This window comes from Aythya marila, assembly GCF_965140915.1.
Source record: "Aythya marila genome assembly, chromosome: 2".
NCBI lineage: Eukaryota > Metazoa > Chordata > Aves > Anseriformes > Anatidae > Aythya > Aythya marila.
In genome coordinates this window covers 74,186,535-74,213,111 of record NC_139043.1, presented here as the reverse complement: position 1 = coordinate 74,213,111, position 26,577 = coordinate 74,186,535, and the positions used below count along the sequence as shown (strand labels likewise).

At 36.7% G+C, this 26,577-nt stretch overlaps 1 protein-coding gene across 3 annotated transcripts in view; it reads left to right on the top strand.

Moving 5' to 3' along the window:
- Positions 1-23,167, top strand: part of LOC309875484 (cadherin-12) — a 238,381-nt gene extending 215,214 nt beyond the window's left edge. For all 3 annotated transcript variants that reach the window (XM_082754987.1, XM_082754986.1, XM_082754988.1), the window contains 5 exons: positions 1,593-1,729; positions 8,682-8,803; positions 10,421-10,538; positions 15,585-15,836; positions 21,804-23,167. In XM_082754987.1, the coding sequence (XP_082611113.1) occupies positions 1,593-1,729; positions 8,682-8,803; positions 10,421-10,538; positions 15,585-15,836; positions 21,804-22,303 (1,129 nt within the window). In that variant the 3' untranslated portion in view covers positions 22,304-23,167. The remainder of the gene's footprint in view (positions 1-1,592; positions 1,730-8,681; positions 8,804-10,420; positions 10,539-15,584; positions 15,837-21,803) is intronic.
- The last annotated feature ends 3,410 nt before the right edge of the window (positions 23,168-26,577 follow it).

Below are 26,577 nucleotides of genomic sequence, written 5' to 3'. Positions count from 1 at the left end.
TGATTCTAATAAATGGCTTATTTAATTTTAATAATTTTTATGTCAACTAAATATTGAACAATGAAATTGAAATTACAAAGATGGGTAGGCAATATTATCATGTTCAAGAAAATGTGCCTTCTCAGTTATGTGAAAGGATACATTTCTGAGTTTTTTCGGATAAAGCAATGAACTGGTAATGACGACTGTCAACTGAAGTAAACTATTTTATCTATAGATAGCATCTTGTGATTTTCTTTAAACAAAATGTCTCAAAAGGACCATAGTACCTTACTTGTGATTTTTTAATTTTTTTTTTACGATTTTTTTCTACTATTTAAGTCTTCTTGAACTGTTAGCATTTATGAGTCCTAATCTAAGGGAATATGCCATATATACCTTTCTAATGTTGCTTCCTTCTACAGCAGTGAACATTGTATTTATCATTACATTCCCTATACATTCTTTCTGTAAATCATACTAATCAGAGAAGGAAATACTGTATTTTACCCTTGTTCTCATGGGTCTACATGCAACAAGGTGTCATAGACATGGTCCTCTGGCCTTTATGATCTTCTAAATGTAGCTACTGTTGAGTGTCATTTTTTTCTTGTTGCCTACTGCTCAAAAATGTGTTTGTCTCTTTCATCCTGCCTAGTTTTTATGAAACATCATCTAGGTATGAAGAGACTAGCAATGAAAAGGAAATTAGTTGCTGGCGGCACTGCATCAGAAAAATTATTCTGTTATGACTACAAACAGTGGCATCAAATGTGAAAATAGACTTTCAAATTAATTAGCATTTAATGGAAATGGTTTTGGAATAATTATCAGATTGCTTTTAAGTGGCTACATTTACAAGCACATCTCTTCTTTCTATTAAGTCCTTGCCAGGGAAAAATAACAAATCTGTGTAAATTTTGAGTTTTGAACCTGTTCTATGTTTGTACTTACTTGACAAAAAGTCCTAAGGAGAATAAGGAAGCAATAATACTGCCCTGTTCCTCACAGCCCCAATGAAAGATCTGTTTATTCTTCCAAAAGGCAAAGAGCCTTTGCACCTTTATATGTGGGGGGGAATAAGCATAGTGTTCTCTACCTTCCATACTGTAATTCTTCCAACATCCCTTAGGTGAGGGACCTCTGAGTAGACTGTACTAACAGCCTGCACACATCCACTAGGACACCTCTCTGCAAGCCCATCGAGGCTATCACAGCAACAAATGGATGTAAAGAGATCAGATCTGACTCACTATTCATCACTAAGCATGCACTGTTTTACATCTTTTTTTTTTCCCTGTAAACCTCTCTAGTATTTTCCAAAGTGACAGACATAAGTGATGAAGTCAACTTCTCAGGAGTCTGTTTTCAAATAATCTGAACATAAGAAGTACTAAATCTTTTATTATATCCCATTTTTCCCTTGAGCATTCTAACTCTGCAAAAAAAAATAATAAAATAAACAAATAATTGTTTACTGTCTTCTTCCTGCAAGAATGGTAATAGCTGGGAAGAGAAAAATAACAAAACTTCAGCTAGCTAGACTGCTGTTATGATAAAAGTGTAATCATTGCACATTTGCATCTACTTTGTTTAACATTTTTCATATACAGATACTTCATCGATTGGAAGAATGATGTGGACAGCTACTTTACAATAGATGCTACTGAAGGAACCATTGCTACTAATGAATTACTGGACAGAGAAAGCACAGCACAATACAATTTCTCTATAATTGCAAGTAAAGTTAGTAAGTATGACACTAATTGAATTAATATCCTAATGTGGCATTTTTTTCAGAATGTAGTGCTCAAACAGAAATATGCTGTGAAGAGTGCATGTATTACGAAGAAATTATTTAGAAAGGCCCAACAAATACCATTTTCCCAGACTCACTGTAAGGCTGTGTGATGTTCAAGCAGGTCTGTACAGTTAGAGTTTTCTAGTAGTCCTCATTCAGGGACAGTTTCTTCAGAAGCTGAAAAAAGTTTTGTCAGCATGAAGAGTTCAAGACCAGAGGAGACTGTACAAGGACCTTCCTGTTCTCATTTCTGCTTTTATAATGTGAAATATGGTCAGTCAAGTAACAGGCACTCTATATGCTTTCTGAGGATGTAAAAATGTAAACACTCATTCAATTCTCAGACAAGTAGTGAGAGAAAATTAAGTCAAGATAGCATGCCAATAAATTAAGGCACTAAATGAATCAGACTGCTTGCTCTCTGCTTTTGATTTTTCTCTTTGTCCAAGACTCTTTCTGCTTAACCACTTGTTTTCTTTTCCTGTATGATCTGTGGTGGTTTAGTTTGTTTTGTGTCTTCTCTCACAAAGCTTTTATTTTTGGATAAGAACTCCCTTCCTTTGTTGTATTGAGTAACTTCACCTTTCTTCATTGCTATCCTTGTGCGTAGCATTCCTCCCTCATGATCCTGTCAAACTGAAAGAGTTGTAGGCTTATATCATCTTTTGAATACAAGTTTTTTGATCATCCAGAAGCTGCGTAAAGGCCACAAAAGTATCTCTTTGGACATCAACAGGATGTAGAAGAAGATCCCTGATGTGTTTCTTATTCATTCTGTATTGTTTGTGTGTCCAGAAATGCAAGTTTCTATAGCAAAGAACATGTTTTCCTCAATGTATTGCTTGGCACTGAGATTTAAGTAATACATTCTGCTAACTGGAAGAGGGAGATTTTGGAAATAGAAAAGGCATATATTATTTAAAATAAAGAAATTCTCAGTTGTAATTGTATCCCAGAGAACTACATGTTCATTCCCTGGAGTCTGAAAATATAACAAGGACACCAGTCAGATGAACACCTGAATTCTATTAGCTTGAAGTAGGAATACACTGACAGAGGAAACTATCATAAGTGATTGAGTATATGGAGGTATGTGTGCATGTGTATACTGACAGGAAGGCCAGCAGAACTGCACTTCCTTTCCAGAGAAACTGAAAGGCAGGTAGATACAGTAAGGAGGTCTTTTAATGGTCTGCATTTCATTAGAGCTTAACTATTTATTGGTGGATAAGGAACATCTGAGAAGTGTAAAATTCTTCTGCAATAAGGCAGCAGATTTAATAAGCTTAGTGTGAATCAGTTTATTTAATTATCTAAAGTAATTAAAGTCAACTAAAACCTCTATGAGCACATTCTCAACACATATACAGTAATAAAATGTTTATGTAATGCTGAAGCAGGTAGCCTGTACTGCAGAATTTCCAATTTTAACAATTACCTGGTTAAAACTCTACATTGAGACATAATTGTGACTCATTTCACAGTACACCAATATGTATACATCAACCATTATACATAGCAATAAAAACAATTGCTGTACCTGTTTCCAATACAAATATTGGAAAATTATTTGAGGTATATAAACTCTCAAAACTTTATATGCAGTTGTCTGACTAGAACTAGCACAGAAATAACCATGGGTGGTTGAGAAATGGCACACTGCACACAGCCGAGAAGGCATAAGAAAAGAAAAGGGAACACCTGAATTAAAAGAAGAAAAAAATACATTATTATGGAATTTGTTCTGCTACAAAAGGTGATGCAAGGTGATGCTACCTATTCAGTGCTGATGCAGAAACACTGAAATTACCATCTCTTATAACAGTAACAGTATACTGTTATATATATATATATATATATATATATTTGACCAAGCCAACTATAAACAAAGCCCACCAGCTTTGTCTCCATCAAGTTAGAGAAAAAAATAAATTAGATTGGCTTTGCCATCATTCCCCTGTATATGGAAAATGATGCCAAGGTCATGAGTGGGCTTGTGTAGACTCACAGTCTGTCTCTTAGCACCAGAGCTTTCTAGTGATTGTTCCCAATGTGCTTCTGTAGCTTCAGAATGAGACCCTCTAAGAATTACAGATGGTGCTTGTTACATTTTTTTTTTCTTCTCACAGCAAGTAGAGTCTCAAAGTAATATTACAATTTCTGAACAATCAAATTACCTTTCAAACAATGGCACAAATGACATGCAGTTCATATAACTAAACATAACAGCAGACAACATGTAAATATAAATGTAGAATTGGATGTACCATTTGGACTTCTCTTATAAGCTGATAAGTCTGACTTTTATTAGCAGAAAAGCACCAGACGCTGTATTTTTAAAAGGAAACTATCTCAAAAATGAGGCAGAGGAGAATTGCTTTATGTATATTAGAGTATCCTTTGATGACCTTGCCTATTAGGAGAAAATAATATATATTTATTTTTATATATATATATATATTTAAATCATTGTTCTTTGGGAATTTGTAAATGGTTTTACGTCCATTGTCCTCATTCTGCATTTTTATTTGACAAAGATATACTGAAAGTACTCTTTTCTAAACTCCAGGTCTTGACACTTCGTTATATGTACACCAGATGTGGTGTAGATTGGTAGATTGAACAGAGGCAAAACTTAGGCAACAAGTTCATTATTAAATCTGCTTGTTCTAGGCTTGCTTGTGTCAACTTGTATGCTCAGAGACAAAGCAAGTTCTGATTACCCAGACGTGACACCATATATCTTGTTTATGGACAGTAGCAGCTTGTTCCATGTGGGGAACTCAGATAAGAAAAGTTATTCTAGCCATGTTATGCAATGACCAGCTCCAACCATGTATCATTATACTGCTATTTTTATTTCTAACCCTGATAAGATACGAAACACCTGATCTAAACATGATCTGTGAATCTGCCTCCAAATAGCAGCACAACGGACTGTTGAGAACATCTCAGAGGTTCCAGCACAGAGTGATGGATGCCTACTGTACAACACAAAACACTTTAACTTTATTCTTGCCCTTCTTTAAGAAGCTTATCCCAAAGTGGAAATCTTCTTTCTTGGGAGGTGTATGACTGTTCTGCTAACATATGGATGATGACACAGATGTGAAGGCAGCTGAAAGCAGAAGGTCCCTTACCCATGTATAGAAATAAAAATTAAAAGAACAACAACAACAAACAGCCTTCATATAAAAAAAAAAAAGTGCTTAAAAAGGAAAGGGATGTTTCAGACTCCTATTTTTCCCCATTTCATTTCCCATACTTGAAATTCTTTTCTCTCCCAAAGTGTATTTCATTGTGGTTTTGTTTTCTTCTTAGAGTAAATCAATACCCTAGTAGCTTTCATGCTTCTTGTTTCTGAACATTTTTGATCCCATAAACTCTGTCCAAACTAATGAATTAAACGTGCCTCACATTTATTCCACACACTAAGGCCAGCTGGCACTGAGCAGCCTATTTCTATGCTATTAAATACTCTTACCTTCCAAACAGGGTGTCCACACTTAAATCAATTCTCTGAGAGACTCACTTTGGGTGAGTCTCTCACCCAAACTAACTCTCAGTATGTGAATGTGAATCACTTGCAAGACCACTAGTTGCCCCAGGACAAAAATGTGCCAAGGGCTGCTGTAAGAACTTACCAGTAGAAATAATCACAGTCCAGTGCTCAGTAAGTTCCGTGGTGTCCTGCTTAATTACCAAAGAAGGAAATAGTTTTTGCATCTTACAAAAGAGATAAAAAAGAGGTAAAAGAGGTTAGCTGCATAAGATCTTACTTCTGTTTTCCCATCCTCAAGGCTATGGTTAGGGTTGAAAATAAATATAAAGTATGCATAATCCTTTCTGTCCAAATCATCTTCCCAACTCCTGTAACTCTAGGTTCAAGTTTTGTGAGTGCTTAAGAAACATAAGCTTAAATCTCAAGATGGAGTTTATCCTCTCCTTCATACTATAGGTGGGACTAAGGAATCACCAGTTCTCCTCAATGATCAGCATCTGTTTTCTCAGATATCTTAGATTTGAACAAGCTTATTTGTAAAAGTATTTTCTATTGCTATAAAGATGTTAGGGTAGTCAAGCAAAAGAAGGAAGCAAGGTTGTCAGTGGATAGGACAGATAGAAAAAATGAGGAAGAGAGAAGCTAATTAATTTGCCTGTATCATATAAGCAGGATTGAAACCTGAAATCTGCCTTTTAATTACTATGCTAATGATTTAACCACTTGCCTTCTCTTCTGTGTAATATGGGTTTAAAAGGCATAAGCAGATGTTTTCAGTGACTCACTCACTGACACCAGCATGCATATCACTACTGTGCTCACTGGGCTCAGAATTATTTGATTTTTGGAATAAAACAGCAAATAAAATAAAAACAGAGAAAAATGAGGTCAACTCTGTGAAGTGGTATTTGAAATGTAATTCTCTGTCCTTGTTCACATCAAGTATTACAAGTCTTTGTAATCATATGTGAATTCAAAGCTGTATACAATCTTCTGGCAGTCTTCCTTTGTATACATGACTAGTTACACTAATATCACTGCAAACCAGAAAGAAAATGAAGCAAACCATAATGTGAAACCCAGAATTAGCTCCATCTTATGCTGTAGTAACTCTGTTTATTTCCATGTTTGATTTTTGCAAGAAAAACATCTATCTTGTAAAAATAGTTAGCAGAAAGATATATAAACTTTTCAAAGAATCTCACTGATGGTCTAATTTATTTTCTGTGAAACAGATGCAAAATGTATACAGATATTCATGTATATTTGCAAAGCTTGCTGCAGTGATTATGAGAGAAGGCAAAATCATAATTCTTTGTATATTTTGTACACGTATGAATTTTGAATACATTCATGCTTCTACTGGAAGGACATTTTTAATGTATTCCTATAAAGAAATGAAAAACAAAACAAAACAAAACAAAAAAACAAAACTATCTACACCTGTACTTTCACAGCAATGCATTAACCTCTCATGTGTCTTCAGGATATATACTGAACTCTGGCTGCTCAGCTTTATACCTTAGAATGAATGTGGAAAACCTGAAGGAAAGCCCACGTTACTCTGTGGGAGTTGCTGGGTTCTGCAGGGGGCACTGCAAGCAGGGAAGTTTCAAGATTTTAGGTTCGGTTTCTGCCAATATCTTTTTGAACTTGACCTGCTCAGGACTCCAACTTATATTCAGAGTTGGAGTCCTGCCCTCTACTGACAAAAAATAGCGTCTTAGTACTTTTTTGTTTCCTGTCAGTTCAAAGGAACCAGTTCAACTGTGGCAAGTGATCTAGATTTCTTCTGGCACCTAAACAATCCCTGCCCTGTTCCCAGAACAAGTCCTGTCCACAGTCATACTGCACAAAGCCTTTTTCCAGAGACCTTCTGAATGTAGGAGTGGTGGTAACTTGGAAATGACTGTGGGCTCAAAGAGCACAGAAAACAATGGTCAGATTTCTATACTAATTAGACAGGATCACAGGAAGAAACTACAAATACTGTAGGATTTTGGTAGTGGTATTTTTAAGATTCCAAGTGAATATGTAAGATGGTCAGTTTGTCCACTACTTGTAAACAAGTAAAGCATGCTTTTACTTGCAACCAGTGCTACTTAACTGGGAAATCACTTTGAAAAGCCTTTTTGCTTTGGCAGAAGCCTCTTGAAAATATTTCCTTTAGTAGTTCCTAAGAACAGGAAAGAAATCACGTACGATTTTGACAAGTGCTACAATGAATTTCTGCATGCTGAGTTGTAAGGTATTGTTGGCTTGAGAAGAGACTTTGCCCCCTGCCTTGTTAGTAATAAACAATAGATTTGCACAGGTTTATACAAATTACAAAGTTAGCAGCTGCTGCAATTTAAATAGTTCAGTTATGTCTGAAGATTCAAGAAAACTGTTCTTGTTCTTAACCATGACCCCATGCTGTCATTTCTACACCACCTAGCTTCATGGCATAGATTTCTTGAATAACTAACTGTGTCTGTGTAGTCACTGCCACCCTTTAAATTCAGAAGGATAATTATATTATCCTTTTCTATGTATCTGCTATCATCCAAGGCATCTCGGCATAACAAGAATAAAAGAGAATTTTATCTGCTTGGTATTGAATTTGTATCTCCTTTCCATTGGACATTGAATTTGCAGGTAATCTTTTTTATAAAATGCATTTAGTGACTAAATTATATCAGCTTAATAAATTATACTTACCTGTGTTAGTAAGACAATGAACAGAAGCAGAATATATACTATTTTTTAGCATTTATTTTGCACAAGACTATTTGGTCCTTGCAAATATTTATGCAGCTAAACAAATATGTTTTGACATAGCTTGATAATCTGAGTTGAATCTTAGTTCTATATGTTTCACTGCTAAATTTACCACTGGTTTTCAGCGATTTTTTTTTTTCCTTTTCTTTTTCTTTGTAATCTTTCTCTCTCACTTTTCTCCATCTAATAAATGAGTATGCTCCATTTACCTCCTTAATATATTGGAGATGCAAACAGTGGCTAGATAATATTGATTTTCTGCATTCCATTGTGGAAAACAGAATTCAGTTTTAATCATTGGAAGTATTTTCCAAAGACTCCATGAAAAGTGATCTGAGAAAAGTTTGCACCTATAATTACACGTGAAGTTTCAAATTCTGTAAATCATGCTCTGATAAACATAATCATGTTGATTGATTCCTTACTTCATGAACATTAATGGATCAGAGTCTGGTAAAAAATGATAAGAAGCTTGCTTCTGATTTCTGCTTAGTACAAATCAGAAATAAATGGAAGTCAAGGATTTTTAGAAGTCATCATACTGTGATCAAAACATATTATGACAGCTCATGGGCACTGGTGATGACAACAAACATAAATAGCATTCCTTAATGCTTTTCTCCTAAAAATTATTTATAGGTAACCCATTATTAACCAGCAAAGTCGACGTTATAATAAACGTCCTGGATGTCAACGAGTTTCCTCCTGAAATTTCAGTTCCATATGAGACATCTGTATGTGAAAATGCCAAACCAGGACAGGTATTTCAAATTTGTAATGCTTGCTACTTTTCTTTATATTTTCTTATTATTTATAGCAATGCAAAATTCTCAGTTTGAAAAACAGCATTGTGTTTACATGATTCTTTTACAAATTAAATGCCTGTGATGTAAATATCCACTTTTTGGAATTCTGTTTGTTGACCTTTATGGTCTAGTTACTTTTGTGAACCCTGGTTATACAGGCTACAGCCACCCTCTGCTGTGAAGGGGTGGCAGGAGAAAGAAGCCCTTCATGTAAGATATTTAAAGACTGCAGTCTTTAACTGCAGTCAAGTGAGTAAACAGAGCAGGATGGATTACATACATCTCTGTTTCCTATCCTCAGGAAAGAAACCCACAATACCAAAGACAGCCCTTCTGAAAGCTTGTTTTTACAAGCAGTTTCAAACATATATATAGAATGCAAACCCTTTTTCAGATTCAGAATAGCACCTTATACCATGAACAGTGCCTACATCAATAGAGCTGGCACAGCAGTTGTTGGCAAGTGCACTTCCTGCACAAAATTTGCACAACTAAACAACGTTTTGCTGCAAAATGCCAAGGCTTTGCACCTTGCTGCAAGGCATGAAGGTTACCATCACACATACTAACAGCTAGGATGGTTTCCAAGACCTCTAACTGTTCAACTATGGGTGTTACTACCAGCAGTGGAAGGAACATATACAGCCTGCTGTGTCATCAGTGACTTCTCTTTATATGCATGTAATATTTATTCAGCCCACATGATTTTTATTGATTTTATTACAGATATAATAGTAATCATATAGTATTCCTCTCATCTTCTTTTTTTTTTTTTTTTTTTTTTTGATTTTTTATTTTATATGCTTCACAACTACCTCCCAGAAAACTTAAATTAGATTCTAGTTCATCAGATCAAAACCTTTAGTTTTTTATTCAGGCACTGATAATGGGAAGGGCAGTCTTTTACAGGAAAGGCTGCAATAAACAATGAACTGACAAAAATTATAAATATTTTGTTACATAAATAATTGCCAAAACTTTTTGTCACAAAAATCTAGATCAGTGGCAATCCTACCATGAAACATTCTAACTGTGCTGTCCTCAACTAAAATCTAATAGGTCCTCATCTACTCTTGAGACTCAAAAGTTCCTGTCATAATACTCCATTCATGCCTGGATAGTACAGATCTTTCAACCCTCTCCACTTCCTCCCAAGCTGAAAAAAAAAAAAAAAAAAAAAAAAGTGCAGCTTTGTGAAGTACTACACCATGTGGTGTTACTAATAATGGTAGTAGTAGTAAAAAAGTGAGCTGTCTTTAATTAATATATCACTCACCTGCAAACAATCAGTCATATTTTGATACAAAGAATGAATATTAAATACTTCCCCTATCATAATAGGGAAAATGCTTCTGATTTCCTTCATATATGCCAAAGGGAGACCTTCTGTGACATCACCAGACTTCCAGAGGTTAGAGCATTCAGACTCCTCACCTCACTTCCAGTAGAGGAATGAGAGTAATCCAGAAGGATTTCCCTTTCATTGTTTCACCTGTTCACTTTCCACTTCTACAAAACTGTTTCTTTTAGAAGAGTGAACTGACTTCAGAATTAACCTTAATTTGGTTTCAGGTAATACAGACTGTCACTGCAGCAGACAAAGATTTGTCACCAGCTGGGCAAAGGTTTTCCTTCAGACTGTCACCTGAAGCTTCCAACAAACCAAATTTCACAGTCCATGACTACAGAAGTAAGTTGCTTACTTGTATCTCTCTCTTTCAGAGCAGCAGGCTGTGATTATAATGACCATTATGATTACTTTGTATTACAGTCATGCCTACAGACTAACTTTTTTACATGACATGTTTCTAGTTGTTAAACTATTTAGGACATACAGAGATATAAATTTAAGTCTTACATTTTTTTTCTCATCTGTAGGAGCCAGAAATTGTCTGAACATCAAAGTCTGGAATTTCCTTATAGGCCTGCAAAAACACTACTACATGTTTCATTACTCTTTCTGCCAGTGCAGGTCTACCATTAAATAAGGCATTAATGCTGCATTGTTTAAATAGTACTGCTTTTCTAACTGATTTCAAAGGATGCAGCTATTATGCTTTCTGAAGAACACATACATGTAGTCCTATAGGAGAATTAGTTCTGAATATGGACACTGCTGCTGCAGTATAACATCCTACAACACTCTCAAAAATTGATAGATTTATATGATTAACTGACCTGATTTTTCTCCCAGTTTTTTTTATTACTGATGATCTGTTCTTTATTTTTCAATTGAATGCTTCCCATAAATGGCAAAGATTACTTTCTTTACTGCCATAGAATTCTTTAAGCATGTACTCTTCTGAACAGAAACAGCAAAAGAAAATCACAGAATATCTCTATTACTTACTTTTTCCTGTTTTTCCTTTTAGTATAAAAAAATCTTTTTTTTTTTTTTTTTTTTTTTTTTTTTCCAATTGATAGTCTATATTTTTTATACAGAATCCAATACCCAGCATCAACATTGCCATATTAATCATGCTGTACTGTGTCTCTTGACTAAGTGGTACTTTATCATATAACAACTGATGGTAACAGCTGTCAAAATTACAATGAAAGCATAATGACTAATAATGTCCTTTAAGTGATAAAGTGCCTTGTTTTACTTCACAGGTGGAGGGGGTGTAGGAAACTGTGGTTATGCCTGCATTGGGGCAGGTCTGCTCAAGCTCAGGGTAGGAATGTAGGATGCTATAGTGTTTAAGAAATTCAAAGTCTGACCAGATGCTGAACTAGATTAATTTATTTATGTGTTTACTTATTTACATAAAGGGTGCACAGGTGGCTAATTCTCTTAAGTCCTTTTTCAGCATGTAAGTACTTTATACACTGGTAGTGTTCTTAATGCTTATGTTATTATTGTTACAGAGAAGATAAATATCTATAATACAGCATAATAAACAGCAGCAAATTTTCATTACCAATTAACTTAAACAAATTTGGAAAGAAATTTTAACACTGAGTCTATCAGTAATTAAGTGATTTTTGAAGAACTGTGATATAAGCTTTTCATTAAAAAAGTTTTACCTTACTTTGCAAAGAAAGAATACATAAGGCCTCAAATAAAATTCAGTAACGTTCCTTTACTTATTTGCTTAGCTATATGTTCTAATTATTATTTTAAGAAAAAGTATTTGATTCTTATTATTTAATTTTAATTTCAGAAGATGGTAAGTATGCTGTCGAGTATTCCTTTCTTGAGAACTGTTATCTCATCTAAGAAGAGCTAGAAATGAAAAAAAAAAATGCATAGGCTACTTATTAAGTCATTTTTTTCTTACATTTAATATATGACTCTGAAGATGTTAACTTTTACCAAGGTTAGGAAGTATCAAACGAAAGCCAACAAAATAAGCACAGATATTAATTATGAATACCTTAATGATTAAGAAAGTTCTGGAAAAAGATAAATTTAAAACAGCAGAAAAAAATAACTCTGCTTTTTTTTTTTTTTTTTCCCCATAGCTTCTCTGTGTGGATGACAAGGCAAAACTGTTTTCTTTCCAATCTTAGTAGTGACTACAGTCTAAGGGTATCACAGATAGCTATGTTTATAGTTTATTAATGATCAAAGAATTTCACTTAATGATTTGTAAATACAGTGTGTAATGAAGCCAAACTCTACACAACATCAGAGATATGAATAGTATTAACTTATCAAACCAGAAACATGTAGATCAGCATTTTTTCAGAGACCAATCAACTCGTTTTCTTGAGACAGTTCAATGGATATAAAGCCTTGTAATGGAATTAAGTCCTCTTACTTTTTTTTTTTTTTTTTTTTCCTTGTAAGATTAGGTCATTATTCTTCTCCTGAAGTGCTCAGTCTAATGAGTTTGGTTTTAACATCTACTACTTTCTCAAGATGCTGTGGTATTGCAACATCTAATGTTATTTAGTCCAAGCAAGATTAAAATATTGTTCATCATTGAGTCGCACTGGACTTACCTGTTTGATAATGGTGAATCACAGAATTGTCTAGGTTGGAAGAGACCTTGAGATCACCTACTCCAACCTCTGTCCTAACACTAACAAGTCCTCCAATAAAACATATCACGAAGCTCTACATCTAAACATCTTTTAAACACCTCCAGGGATGGTGACTCCACCACTTCCCTGGGCAGCCCATTCCAATGCCTAACAACCCTCTCAGTAAAGAAGTTCTTCCTAATATCCAACCTAAAACACCCATGGTGCAACTTTTTTTCCCCCCTCATCCTCTCACCAGGCTCATGGGATAATAGACCAATCTCCACCTCTCTACAGCTTCCTTTAAGGTACTTATTAAGAGCGATAAGATTAAGAGCCTCCTTTTCTCCAGGCTGAACAAGCTCAGTTCCCTCAGCCGCTCCTCCTAAGACTTGTTCTCCAAACCCCTCACTAGCTTCGTCACCCTTCTCTGGACTCACTCGAGCACCTTGATGTCCTTCTTGTAGCGAGGGGCCCAAAACTGAACACAGTACTCGTGGTGTGGCCTCACCAGAGCTGAGTACAGGGGGACAATCAGTTCCCTAGCCCTGCTGGCCACACTGCTTCTTATGCAAGCCAGGATGCTGTTGGCCTTCTTGGCCACCTGAACACACTGCTGGCTCCTATTCTGCTGACTATCAACCAATACTCCCAGGTCCTTCTCTGCCAGGCAGTTTTCCAACCACTCATCTCCCAGCCTGTAGTTCTGCTTGGGGCTATTGCGCTCCAGTTGCAGGGCCCAGCACTTGGCCTTGTTGAACTTCATGCAGTTAGACTCAGCCCATCGGTGCAGCCTATCCAGATCCTCCTGTAGAGCCTTCCTACCCTCAAGCAGATCAACACACGCACCTAACTTGGTGTCATCTGCAAACTTACTGAGGGTGCACTCGATCCCCTCATCCAGATCATCGATAAAGATATTAAAGAGGACTGGTCCCAGTACCGAGCCCTGGGGAATGCCACTAGTGACCAGCCTCCAACTGGACTTGACTCCAATCACCACGACTCTTTGGGCCCGGCTATCCAACTAGTTTTTAACCCAATGGAGCTTATGCCAGTCCAAGCCATGAGCAGCCAGTTTCTTGAGGAGAATGTTGTGGGAAACAGTGTCAAAGGCCTTACTGAAGTCAAGGTAGACCACACCCACAGCCTTTCCCTCATCCACCAAGCACATCACTTTGTCAAGAGGAAGTTTGCTTCCTCTTAATGCTATACTGCAGTTTCTGTTGTTTTCCATTCTCTGATTTGCTGTCCATAGTGTTTTCTTGGAAAACTCAACATGATGCAGTAACTTTTGGCATTTTTTTTTTACCAAAAAGGTGGAAAGTCTGCTCTGTACACAGTTTAGAAGTGTAATAACAAAACCTCATTTTTGCTACAGGTATGACACCTCTTAATAAATACAATAATTTTTAAGTTAGAGATTGTGTATTTGTGTACCTTGTATGCCTTGTACTAACAAGGCAGGTACTTTGTAAGAGGAACTTGAGGTTTAGTTGGGGAAACAATCTTGCTTGTTGCATTATAGTTAATACTTTTACAAGTAAAGATGTCTTAACATTTTTAAACACATCAAGATGCTCAATATCCAGTGCTATTTGATAGTGTTACAATCATTGGTGATATGAAATCAGAGTCGGTGTAATGTGTTTGTAGTGCACCTGGTGTCATGTATTTGTAGTTTTTATATAGTGTAGATGATTAAAAAGAGAAAGAACAAGCTGAAGATGGAAGTTGGTTTGTTTCAAACAACTTTGAAACATTTTTATCTTTCAAAATTAAATGTCATGTCCATGTGCCATGTTTGTTTCACAAAATGGTGACTTCTGAAATAATCATTCTGTCAGTCAAGTGCTTTCTGAATGGTGTCTGATCATAATGCATCTGATCTTGGATATTTAGGATTCCTTCTTATTGTCCTGATGAATTCACCGGCCTTAATTTTTCTAGTGACAAAACCACAAGCAGGACTGAGAGTCATAGCATAGACAAGAAATAACCTTTTCTGAAGATACAGTAAAACACAGGGGTCGGATGATAAAATAGTTACTGCTGCAGGCTACCTTCATTCAGATCTGACAGATTATTGATTCCTTGCTAATTTTCTTTTCTTTTTGTTTTGAATATAATTATTTTGATCTGCACATCATTTTCATGCTGCTCTGTTTGATTCAAGAAAAGCAGTGATAACTGAATAGCTACTGAGAAGAAATGACAAAACCTAACTTCTAGGAGCTCTGAACATATTTGTGACTAAGTGATGGAAAATGTGCTGATTATAAATTACTCAGATCATTTCTGTACTTATTTTTAATGAGGCAAGAATGTTGAAAGGGTTTTGTATTTTGTTCAAGTATCTTATTTTCATTTTTAAAGGGAAATGAATTGCTTAATAGAGAGCAAGTGGATCTAAATACACTTGCAACCGAGTCCTTTTGAGCACAGTCCTGATCTTTAAGGAGATAAGGAGAAAAGAAAAACTGAAAAGCCTTCCTACACCTGTAGTTTTTTTATTTATTTATTTGTCTTCTTTCAAATGTTAGCTGTCAAGCTAACAAGTTTACAAGAAATGAAATATTAGTTGATGCTCTGCACCGATCAGCATACAGTACCATCTGTAATGATAAAATCAGGTAATTACATAATATCTTGTCTTTCACTGAGTTTCAGAAATAAAACAGCTTCCTTTGACTAAAGGTGATACAAACTACAAGGGTGAATTCAGTGCACAATAAAAATCCTGTAATGTCTGTCTCGTGTTTTACAGACAACACAGCTGGGATTGAAACCAGGAAAAATGGCTACAGCAGGAGGCAGCAAGAGCTGTACTTTCTTCCAGTGGTAATAGAAGATAGCAGTTACCCTGTCCAGAGCAGCACAAACACAATGACTATCCGAGTTTGCAGATGTGATTCTGATGGTACCATCCTGTCCTGCAATGTGGAAGCAATCTTCTTGCCAGTAGGCCTCAGCACTGGAGCACTGATTGCCATCCTGCTGTGTATTGTTATACTTCTAGGTTAGTTCTCATGACACAATTTGAGGTGTGTTATTATGACTCACCTGTGAATTACTAGTGAATCACTAGTGTTGTCACTAACGTAATCTGGTGTTTAAAAAAGCCACTGAAAATTGCATGGATGTTTAGGAGAACTTGTGTGCTTCTACCTTTCTAGGAAAGCATCCCAAAACACTGTCAATGAATGTGAATCTGCTAACCCCTACATGTTTCATATCACATGAAATGAACCAACTTTCAGTGGAACCTGAACTGTAATTTTTCTCTGAAACAGTTTCACTTAATACTTTTCTTGAAAAGCTGACATTTTTTAAATTACAAAGGTAGAAATGTCTTACTGACAGTAACAGCAGTAAAGGACTTAGTAAAGTCCTTTATTTAATTCTTAATACCAACTTGAGAAAAAGAAAAGTGATGAAATGAAAGAAAATAAAAGAATTGTAATGAAGACTGTGACTGGCTAGGTCTCTGTAAAACTTGACACAAACATTTTAATTTCAGCTTGCCTTCCATAACATGGCATCATCATCTAGATCTACATAATATTTAAATCTCATCTTATTTACAGTATGCCCAAGGCAATCCATACTAGTGTGCATCCTACCTAGAGTATAGCTTTAATGACCCGGTAATAAATTCAAGACACCTTTGTAATATACACAGGCTCACTGTGGGCTACGTAATGCAGACTGATTCTTACAGAGTCCTCTTCTTGATACTAATGGACTTCCTAGATCTCATGCTAATCCTTGTGTAGGTTTATTGGATAAGCAAAAAGAGCACAGACACTGAATATAATGTAGGGATTGTTGTGGTTCTGCTCGAGTGGGTAGCCGAGCTCCACCACAGCCGCTCTCTCACTCCCCCTCCTCAAAGAGAAATAGGGAGAAAATATGTGAAAAGGGCTCAAAGGTTGTGATAAGGATGAGAAAATCACACAGTAATTATTGTAACGGGCAAAACAGAGTTAGCATAGGGAGATAGTAAGATTTATTGCTTATTACTAACAAGCAAGAGAAGTGAGAAACAAAGGAAAGAAACCAAAAGCACCTTCCCCCCCCATCTACCCTCTTCCACCTCCTCCCCCAAGCGGCGCAGGGGAACGGGGGAATGGCGGTTATGGTCAGTCTACAGTGCTTCTTCTCTGCCGCTCCTTCTCGGTCACTCTCGTCCCCTGTGCTGTGGGGTCCCACCCACAGGCGTGGGCTTCCCACAGGCAGCAGCTCTTCCAGAACTGCTCCAGATATGGGTCCGTACCATGGGGTCCATCCCTCAGGAGAAAACTGCTCCAACCTGACTCCCCCACGGGCAGCAGCTCCTGCCGGGTCACCTGCTCCTGCGTGGGCTCCTCTCCACGGGCTTCAGGTCCAGCCCGGAATCTGCTCCAGCAGGGGTCTTCCATAGGCGGCAGCCTCCGTTGGTGCAGGTCCACCTGCTCCACCGTGGTCTCCTTCACGGGCTGCAGCATGGAACCCTGCTCCACCGTGGTACTCCATGGGCTGCAGGGGGACATCCTGCTTCACCATGGTCCTCACCACAGGCTGCAGGGGACTTCTGCTCCGGCGCCTGGAGCACCTCTCCCCCTCCTTCTTCACTGATCTTGGTGCCTGCAAGGCTGTTCCTCAGTCCTCTCACTCTCCCAGCTGCTGTGTGGCGCAGCGTTTTTTTCCCTGTCTTAAATATGCTCTCACAGAGGCGCAAAACAACATAGCTTATTGGCTCAGCTCGGGTCAACAACGGGGCCCTTACCAAACATGGGGCAGCTTCTCGATCCTTCTCACAGAAACCACCCCTATGGCCCCCTGCTACCAAAACCTTGCCACGTAAACCCACTGCAGGGATACATCTTTCCATTTGGATATAGTAATTTACCACTTAAGTACTACAGGATGGAGGTTACATTAGCAGCTTCTAAGTAACAGTGGGTAAAATTCAGAATTTATGTTCTGTAAAAAATTTATATTGTGAGAAAAATGTTGTTTGAAATCAGAATGAGATTGACAAATGTTCATACTTTATGGAATGAAAATTAATAACAAGTACACCCATCCTGATGAATTAAAAAAAAAAAAAAAAAAAAGATAAAAGCCCTTAGGTCAGTTTTTCTGAAGAAAGGAAACTATCTTGTCTACCACAAGTCCTTGGGATTACTTTTTTTTTTTTTTAATTTTTAAATTAATTTAATTTTATTTCTAGGGGGTTGCTGGATAAAAACAGCTAAGATTGAGCTTCATAATAATAATAAAAAAGCCATTATGAAGTTTTGGCTTATTTCAAAGTGAAGAGTTCAGTCAGTTATAACTCTATCTTAAGGCAGGATTCTCAGGATATCTAAACTCTCTGTTACAGACTCAAGTGTCTAGAAGACCTAAACACAGGTGTAGCAAAGCATTTTATTTTGCCATTCTTATGTCCAGTAATCTGGACTGTGTGAACTATACATCAGAGAGCCTAGCACTTTTAGTCCAGGTTTTTAGCTTTTTAGTTTCTGGGCAAACAGGAATACTCAAAGTCTAAATTTCTCCCAGATTTGCTAAGATTTTCTCTTCAAGAGAATTGTGTTTATGTTTCCTCAATGGTTTGATGAAACAAATAAAGTATTTATTTTTAAAAATCTGCATATTCAACCAAAAATAGTTATGTCAAAGAACTCCCCAACTCTGCTGATGATGAATGCTTTTGGCATATATAACACTAATGAAAATATTTGAATGCATGGTTTGCACAGAACTCCAGACCAAATTACTGAAATTGTGTTTGGAGAAGAGGTTTTAATCTTTTAATAGCTCCCTTCATTACAATCAGCCTGGTATATTACCTAGAAAAGATAATGTATAAATTATGAGATCTCTAATGACATGTATATCATAGGAGAATGACATTTATCTTATATCCAGACTTTATCTTTACTATTCCGCTGATAAATTAAAAAAAAAAAAAATCCTTCAGGAATTTCATTACTTGCTGTGAACCTGTCCTCCCACAGTCACTAAAATTGTACTTGAAGTCATTCTCATTGAACTTATTTCTGTATAAAATACAGTCAATATATTAGTACTGGGAGTTATTTTATGCCACACAAACCTGACCATGAATTTGTAATTATTGCAACTCTGTATTCATTATTGTGTTACTTCACTAAGAGCAGTTAGGATACTCTCATTTCTACTAAAGACAGTTAAGGAATTAAATATAAGAAAATGCCAGTTTACTATTAGCAGATTTTGCATTTGATAAACTGTATCTCTGAACTACTGAAAAAAAAAAAAAAAAAAAAGAAACAAAAAGAGAAAAGAAAAAAAAACATACACACAAAACAAACAAACAAAAAAGCAAACAAACCAAAACAAAAAAACCCAACCCATAACCCAACTTCTATTGAGTAAAAAATCACAGTTGGAAGGCGATTATGGAAATTAACTAGTCCAACCTCCCTGCTTGGAGCAGGGCCATGTAAAGAAAGACTGTATTCAGCTGGGTTTTGAATATCTCCAAAGATGGACGCAACAGAACTTCTATGGGAAACACGATCCAGTGCTTGGCCATTGTGACCGTAAAAAAAAGACTTCTTTTACTTATGTTTTAATGGAATTTCCTGTATTTCAAGTTATACCGCATTGCCTCTTGTCCTGTCACTGGGCTACTGAGAAGACTCAGGCTCCCTCTTCTGTACTTCCATCCATCAGGTATTTATGTACATTGGTATAAGATCCCCTTGAGCCTTCTCTCACCAGGCTCTACAGTTGCAGCTCACAGTACCTCCTTGTATGTCAGTCAGATGCTTCAATCCCTTAGTCGTCTTTGTGGCCCTTTGCTGGATTTGCTCCAGAAAGTCCATGTCTGCTTTGTATGGAGAAACCCAGCACTCCAGATGTGGCCTCACCAGGGCTGCACAGACAGCAAGGATCACCTCCCTTGGCCTGCTGGCAACACTTCCTACTACAGCCCAGGCTGCTGCTAGCCTTCATTGCCACAGGGGCACATTTTTGGCTCATGGTCAACTTGCTGCCCACCGGTATTTCTAGGTCCTTCTCTACCAAGCTGCTTTCCATCCAGTTAGCCTACAGCATCTACTGGTGCATGAGATTATTCCATTCCTCCTGTTGGATTTGGCATTTCCCTTTGTTGAACTTCATGAGTTTCCTATTGGCCCATTTCTCCAGCCTGTTGAGTTACCTCTGAATGGTGTCACAGACCCAAGTTTTCTATCCTCTGCAAACTTGCAGATGGTGTACTCTATCCAGGTCATTAATGAATATGTTAAACAAAACTGGTCCCAGTATTGACCCGTGGTTTATCATTAGGGAGTGGCCTCAAATATCTAGCTATCAATCACAACATTTAAAGCCTAGCCATTTGGCCAGTTTTGCCATCCACCTCACCATCCAGTATCTAGTCAACACTTTCTCAGTTTTTTCTGTGAAGGTTATTATAGAGATAGCATCAAACACTTTGCTAAAGATAGGATAAAATACATCCACTACTCTCCTTTCATCCACCAGACACCTCACTGTTGAAAGCTATCAGATGAGTTGATATCAGGTGAGTTTTCCCTTCAGAAAGCCATGTTTACTTCTGATCACCTTTCCTGTTCTTAATAGGTTTGTTAAAAGGAGGGTTTCCAGAATTATTTTCTCCATTACTTTCATCAGGGTCTGAGGTAAGGCTGACTGGCCTGTAGTTCCCTGAATCATTTGTATTCTTTGAAATAGTAGTAACAATTGCTCCAGTGCTCAAATTTCTCTCTGTCACCAAGACATCTCAAAGATTATCTACAGTGGCCTTGCAATTATATCAGTCATTTCTCTTACCACAGCATACATCCTATCAGGTTCACTGTCCTTGTCTATGTCCAGTTTGTTTAAGTTTTCCCTAACATGATCTTCTTTGACCAAGGATAAGACTTCACTGCTCCAAAGTTTCTCTTTGGTCTCAGGGACCTGGGATTCCTGAACAACAACCTCACCAATAAGGACAGAGGCAAATAAGTGTAGCCTTTTCTGAGTCCTTTGGCACCTGCTGCATTCATCAGTGGGCCCACATTTTCCTTGGTCTTCCTCATGCTGCTCAAGTACTTGCACAAGCCCTTTGTGTCCCCCTTGAGATTCAACACCAGATGGGCTTTGGCTTGCCTAATCCCACTCCTACATTTTCTGCTACTGTATATTTATCCTGGCTTACCAGTCTTCGCTTCCACCTCTTATATGATTCCTTTTTGTCTCTGAGTTTAGTCAGGAGGTACTTAATGATCCATGAAGGCCTCCTGCTGCCCTTGCTTGATGTCCTGCTCATTGGGATGGATTGCTGTTGAGCTTGAAAGAGGTGATACTGGAAAATCAACCAGCTCTCTGGAACCCCTTATCTCTCCAGAACCATATCACACGTGATTCTTCAAAGCAGATCCTCACAGAGGCCAAAATGCCCTAAAAATAAATAAACAAACAAAAAGCTGAAGTAGGACTTTTTTTTTTTCTTCATTTGAAAGATTCCTTTATTTTTTCTTTTCCTTTATTTTTTGTTTTCCTTTAATACTGTTTTGTTGTTGTTCTTTTTATTTATTTATTTATTTTATTTCATTTCTGTTCTCTCTTTGAAGCATGGAAATTTGGGGATTTTTCTCTATTATGTTATGGAAGACGTTTAAAAAAAAATCCTCTGTCTCTCTGAACTACAAGTCCTGTCCAACCCTATTTTTTACATAAAGCAAGTCAGCAGGAAGATTATTTGTTACCTCCTTCAGCAGCACAGCAAGCACTAAGGAAAGTTAGATTCATATATCAAACTGCAAATCACTTTTTATTGGCTAGAGCACTGCTATTTTTATAAGTATAATAGGAGCCTAATTTCTAAGGGAAAAAAAAAATCCTTTTGGTTTCTCATAGCTTTCAAGGGAAGATACAATGATATATCATCAGAGTACCAAATTATTTCTGTGCATGTCTTAACTTCAGTTTTTTCTCGTTACAGTCATTGTGGTATTATATGTAGCACTACGGAGGCAGAAGAAAAAGGACACCCTGATGACCTCTAAAGAAGACATCAGAGATAATGTTATCCATTATGATGATGAAGGAGGTGGAGAAGAGGACACCCAGGCTTTCGACATTGGTGCCCTGAGGAATCCCAAAGTGATTGAAGATAATAAAATGCGCAGAGACATAAAACCAGACACCTTGTGTTTTCCACGTCAGAGACCACCAGTGGAAGATAACACAGACATAAGAGATTTCATTAATCAAAGGCTGCAGGAAAATGATGTGGATCCAACTGCACCCCCTTATGACTCCTTGGCAACCTATGCTTATGAAGGAAATGGATCTGTTGCAGAGTCTCTCAGCTCCATAGAGTCCCTTACTACAGAGGCAGACCAGGATTATGACTATCTGAGTGACTGGGGACCTCGCTTTAAGATCTTGGCAGACATGTTTGGAGAAGAAGAAAGTTATAACCCCGACAAAGTCACTTAAGAGCAAGTACAATGGTGAAATAAAAAGAAAAGTAAACCAACAACAAAATAAAAAGATAAACCTAAGCTTTATAATAGGACAGAATTCCTTTGATTATAAAAGACAGCAAATATTTCCAGCAACTTACTACATTTATCATACAGTCAGTTTTTGTTTGATCTACAATGGAGAGATAAATCCTGTAATATACAGTTTTTTGTTGTTGTTATTTTGTTACTCTGGAATTACACTGAGACAAGCTCAGGCCTACAAGGTACAGTTTACCGATTGACGTAGAAAGAAGATAGCTTTCTGGCATCATGGTGGAAGAGTGGTAGCTTTTTCGTAATTCCACTAAAGTGCCTATTGAAACTTTTATCATTTAAGTGGTAAAGAGTCTGATGTTATGGTGTTACAAAACTGAATGGTAAATTGGACATGAACTTTAAGACAAGAAGCAATAGCAACACGCTGACTTCTTTTAGAACAAAAATGGACAAAACTTCCTAGAGTATATCTAAAGACTAAAACTAAGGAGTGGGGATGGGAGGGGGAAAGGTGGGTGTTCATTGTGTTTGGGGTTCATAGGTTTTGTTTTGTTTTGTTTTGAAGAAAACAGAACATTGAGGCACCATATTTCTTCTTCCAAAACTTCACAGAGAATTTAAATTTAAAATGCTAGTGCTCACTCCGAAGTTGTAAAGCCAAAATTAAAAAGGAAAAGATCTTAGCATACATCAATGAATATTTAAATGTTCATGAAAATATTACATTTTTTTTTCAGAATAATAAAAGATGAAAGCAGCTACTCCTTTATGCGAAGGAAATTTCCCTTGGCTTTCCCTCTTCTTTTAAAATGAGACTATTATTAGAACAGAAAATGGGGAGTTTTATTTCTTTAAGAGTATTGTTGTATTTTTAGTACCAAGACATTTTTTTCCTTGTAATTATCACTAAAGAAGCATTTGTAAAGAACTCCACATCACTTTTCTTTGCAATTACATTGTTCTGTATGTACTGTAGGCATACATATTCTATACATATTATAGAAGTAGTTATTTTGTAACTCACCATTTGCTACAGTTCACCATATCATCGTATTTTGGCATTGTATTAAGGCACTATGCCATGGAAGAGCTATTATAAAACTATTTCATGTGGCCTTTTCTGATGATCTAAGGCATACACATTTTGTAAGGTTTATGGGCCCTGACTTGTGAATATACTTAATTCTCCTTCTAAAATCTACACAGTGCTATACAATCTGTTGAGCTCTATTTCTGATTAACAGCACTGGCAAGGTCAACCTAAGTCTTTCATGAATAAGACATCTTCCATTCACCTCAGGTCTGCAACTTATTTTTTGTACCACTGTACCATTAATTTTGTACCATTTTGTACCATTAATAGCTACCAGATATCATTTGCTCACAAGCCTGATTAACACACCCAAAGTTCCCTTTACTCTCATGGAAATGTAAGGGTATTTTGAATGTGTGTAAATGACACTCCCAATAAGATTTAAAAGACATATAGCTTAAATAAGATTAGGATCATTTGGTGCAATTGGACAAGGCTCCACTAAAATCAGTTGACATAGCTCATACCAGCAGAGTGCTGAGGAAGACACACTGTATGTGGTAATGAGAAATGTTTTTTGTTGGTGTTTCTTTTTGTTTGTTTGTTTGTTTGTTTGTTCGTTTTGTTTTCGTTATTTGCAAAGGTATTTATGTTTCTTGAAAGACAAATTAAGGCAACAAAAGCTCTCTCTCACATGACAGGGAAGAAAATGGATTAGAAAGGGCCATTGCGTAACAATTTTGACATTGAAGGTGGTGTTTTTAAATGTTGTGCTTCTTACGGTATGGAAAGGGCAACTTGATACTGTAGAGTAGAGCTCTGAGAAAAATAAATAAATTATATATATATATATATATATATATATATATATATATACATATATTTGCTACTAGTTACAACACAGGTTTGATTCATGAAAACTTAACTCTTTTGGAGGTACTTTGCAATGCTTCCTCATGTGGCATATGCATTATAATATGTCCTCCCCTGCTGCCACAGCTAAAACAAGGATCTGACACCGCTCATTTACGGACATGCAATCCTGGGGTCAACATCTGCTCTTTGTATCTGTATTGGTCCTTAACAATTATTTACACTAGTAAAGTCAACATAAGCAAGAACAGAGTTTGGCTTTCTGACATCACATAGCAGGCTTGCTCCTGAGAAAGTTGCAATTCTAGCAGCTACTGGGTGAATATTAAGACTCTCAAACAGGCTGGCATTTGCTCTGAGCAGGACAGTCTGTATGGAAACCTGACACACAATATGAGTACACAGAAAACGTGATCTTAATTGTGCTATCACACACGATTCAGATACAACAGTGAGTTGTTATATGCTAAATAAATAATTACTTGAATATTAAATGCATATTTTTTTGACATTTATGAGCTTTGTAATTGAGATGTTCCTATCACATAATTAATAAACCTCCAGGAAGATTAAAAAAAATAAGTATGTAATACAATTATCCTATAAAATCTTAATTAAAATCTAAGACCTCTCTTTAAGGAGTAATCAAACAATTTTGAGTTAATGGGGGTATTTTTTGTAAACAGCTCTGTAGAACTAAGGAAAGTGAGTGCTTTACATTTATACATAATCTGGGATCCAAGTAATTTGTGTTTAATTCCACTTTCTGTCACTGTCTTTCTAAAGATGCCTGTCAGGTTTTAAGAACTTTTTTTTTTTTTTTTTTTTTTTTTTTTTTTTTTTAAACAGGAATTGCACAAATATGAAGTTTACAAGATTTAAAATACATCAAGGCATCTGAGATGACACAAAGTCAATGGGATTAAGGAACCCCAGTACATTTGTAAATTCTATCAAATAAGTACTTGTGCTTATAAGCTACATATTTTTGAAAAATCCCCACAAAGATCTGCACAATCTAGATCTTACAGTGGATGTCTGTCTGTCTGGACTGTGGAAAAAAGCCATAAACCTCCACATTGTATGAGTGACAGGAAGCTACATATGATACTGCTTAAAAGGCACTAAAGTGGTAGAATCAAGAGAAGTACTTTTCATTTAAATTTCCAAAGTTAAGATAATGGTGCACAAACATCTGACATCATCTTAAATGTCTTAACAGTGCCCCACCAAAACACAAAACATTCTGTAAAATGCCTTCAGCCTGTGAAGGCTTTGAGACGCTGCACTGGCAGAGACAAATCCATGATTTAAGTTAAACCATTATGGTATGATTAGCACTGCTGAAATACACATCTAATTGGAAAGCATTCAGCTAAGAATAAAAGTATTAGAGAAATCTGGCTGATAAGCTTACAGTGCAGACACACAGAACTGAAGACAAATTTATAACTGAACCTCTGAAAGGAATTTCAGGGAAGAAAGCAAATGCCTTCTGTGCCCTCCCAAGAGACACCTGAAAATGCTGCTACTTAGAAAAATTCAGAAAATTTCACTGTGTGATCAGAACATAAAAGAATTCCAAAAATTGGATTTAAGAGTGCTACATCTCAAATCTGAAGATGCTGTTATTCTTGAAACACAGATTTGCAATATTGTCAGTGAATCAGATAGCAAAGACTTGGAAAGCAGCGTGGCACAAAGATCTGTTTGAATAATTTATAATTATCTGATTTTAACTTTTATTTTATAAATTTGCTCTAAATTTTGCTGTTCAGAAATAAAATCATAGTTACTGAAGATTGACTTATGAAAGCAGAGTTCATTATGGAGCAAAGGGCAATAAACAACTCAACGGATTACTGAAAATGTTATTCTAGACACCACGTTGCAAATGTTTTGCAATATGTTCGTATACTGATAAACACAACTGATGATCTTTCAGAGTACTGAAAATTAAAGTTTGTAAAACTGCATTGCTATGAAAGACCTTTATTAAGTGAATACAAAAAGAAAATATATTAAAACTCTGGGTTACTGGCATTTTGTATGACACTAGTGCCCAGGAATTCCGGTGGGCAGCACTTTGACTATGAGTCAAAAATGTGCCCCTGTGGCAATGAAGGCTAGCAGCAGCCTGGGCTGTAGTAGGAAGTGTTGCCAGCAGGCCAAGGGAGGTGATCCTTGCTGTCTGTGCAGCCCTGGTGAGGCCACATCTGGAGTGCTGGGTTTCTCCATACAAAGCAGACATGGACTTTCTGGAGCAAATCCAGCAAAGGGCCACAAAGACGACTAAGGGATTGAAGCATCTGACTGACATACAAGGAGGTACTGTGAGCTGC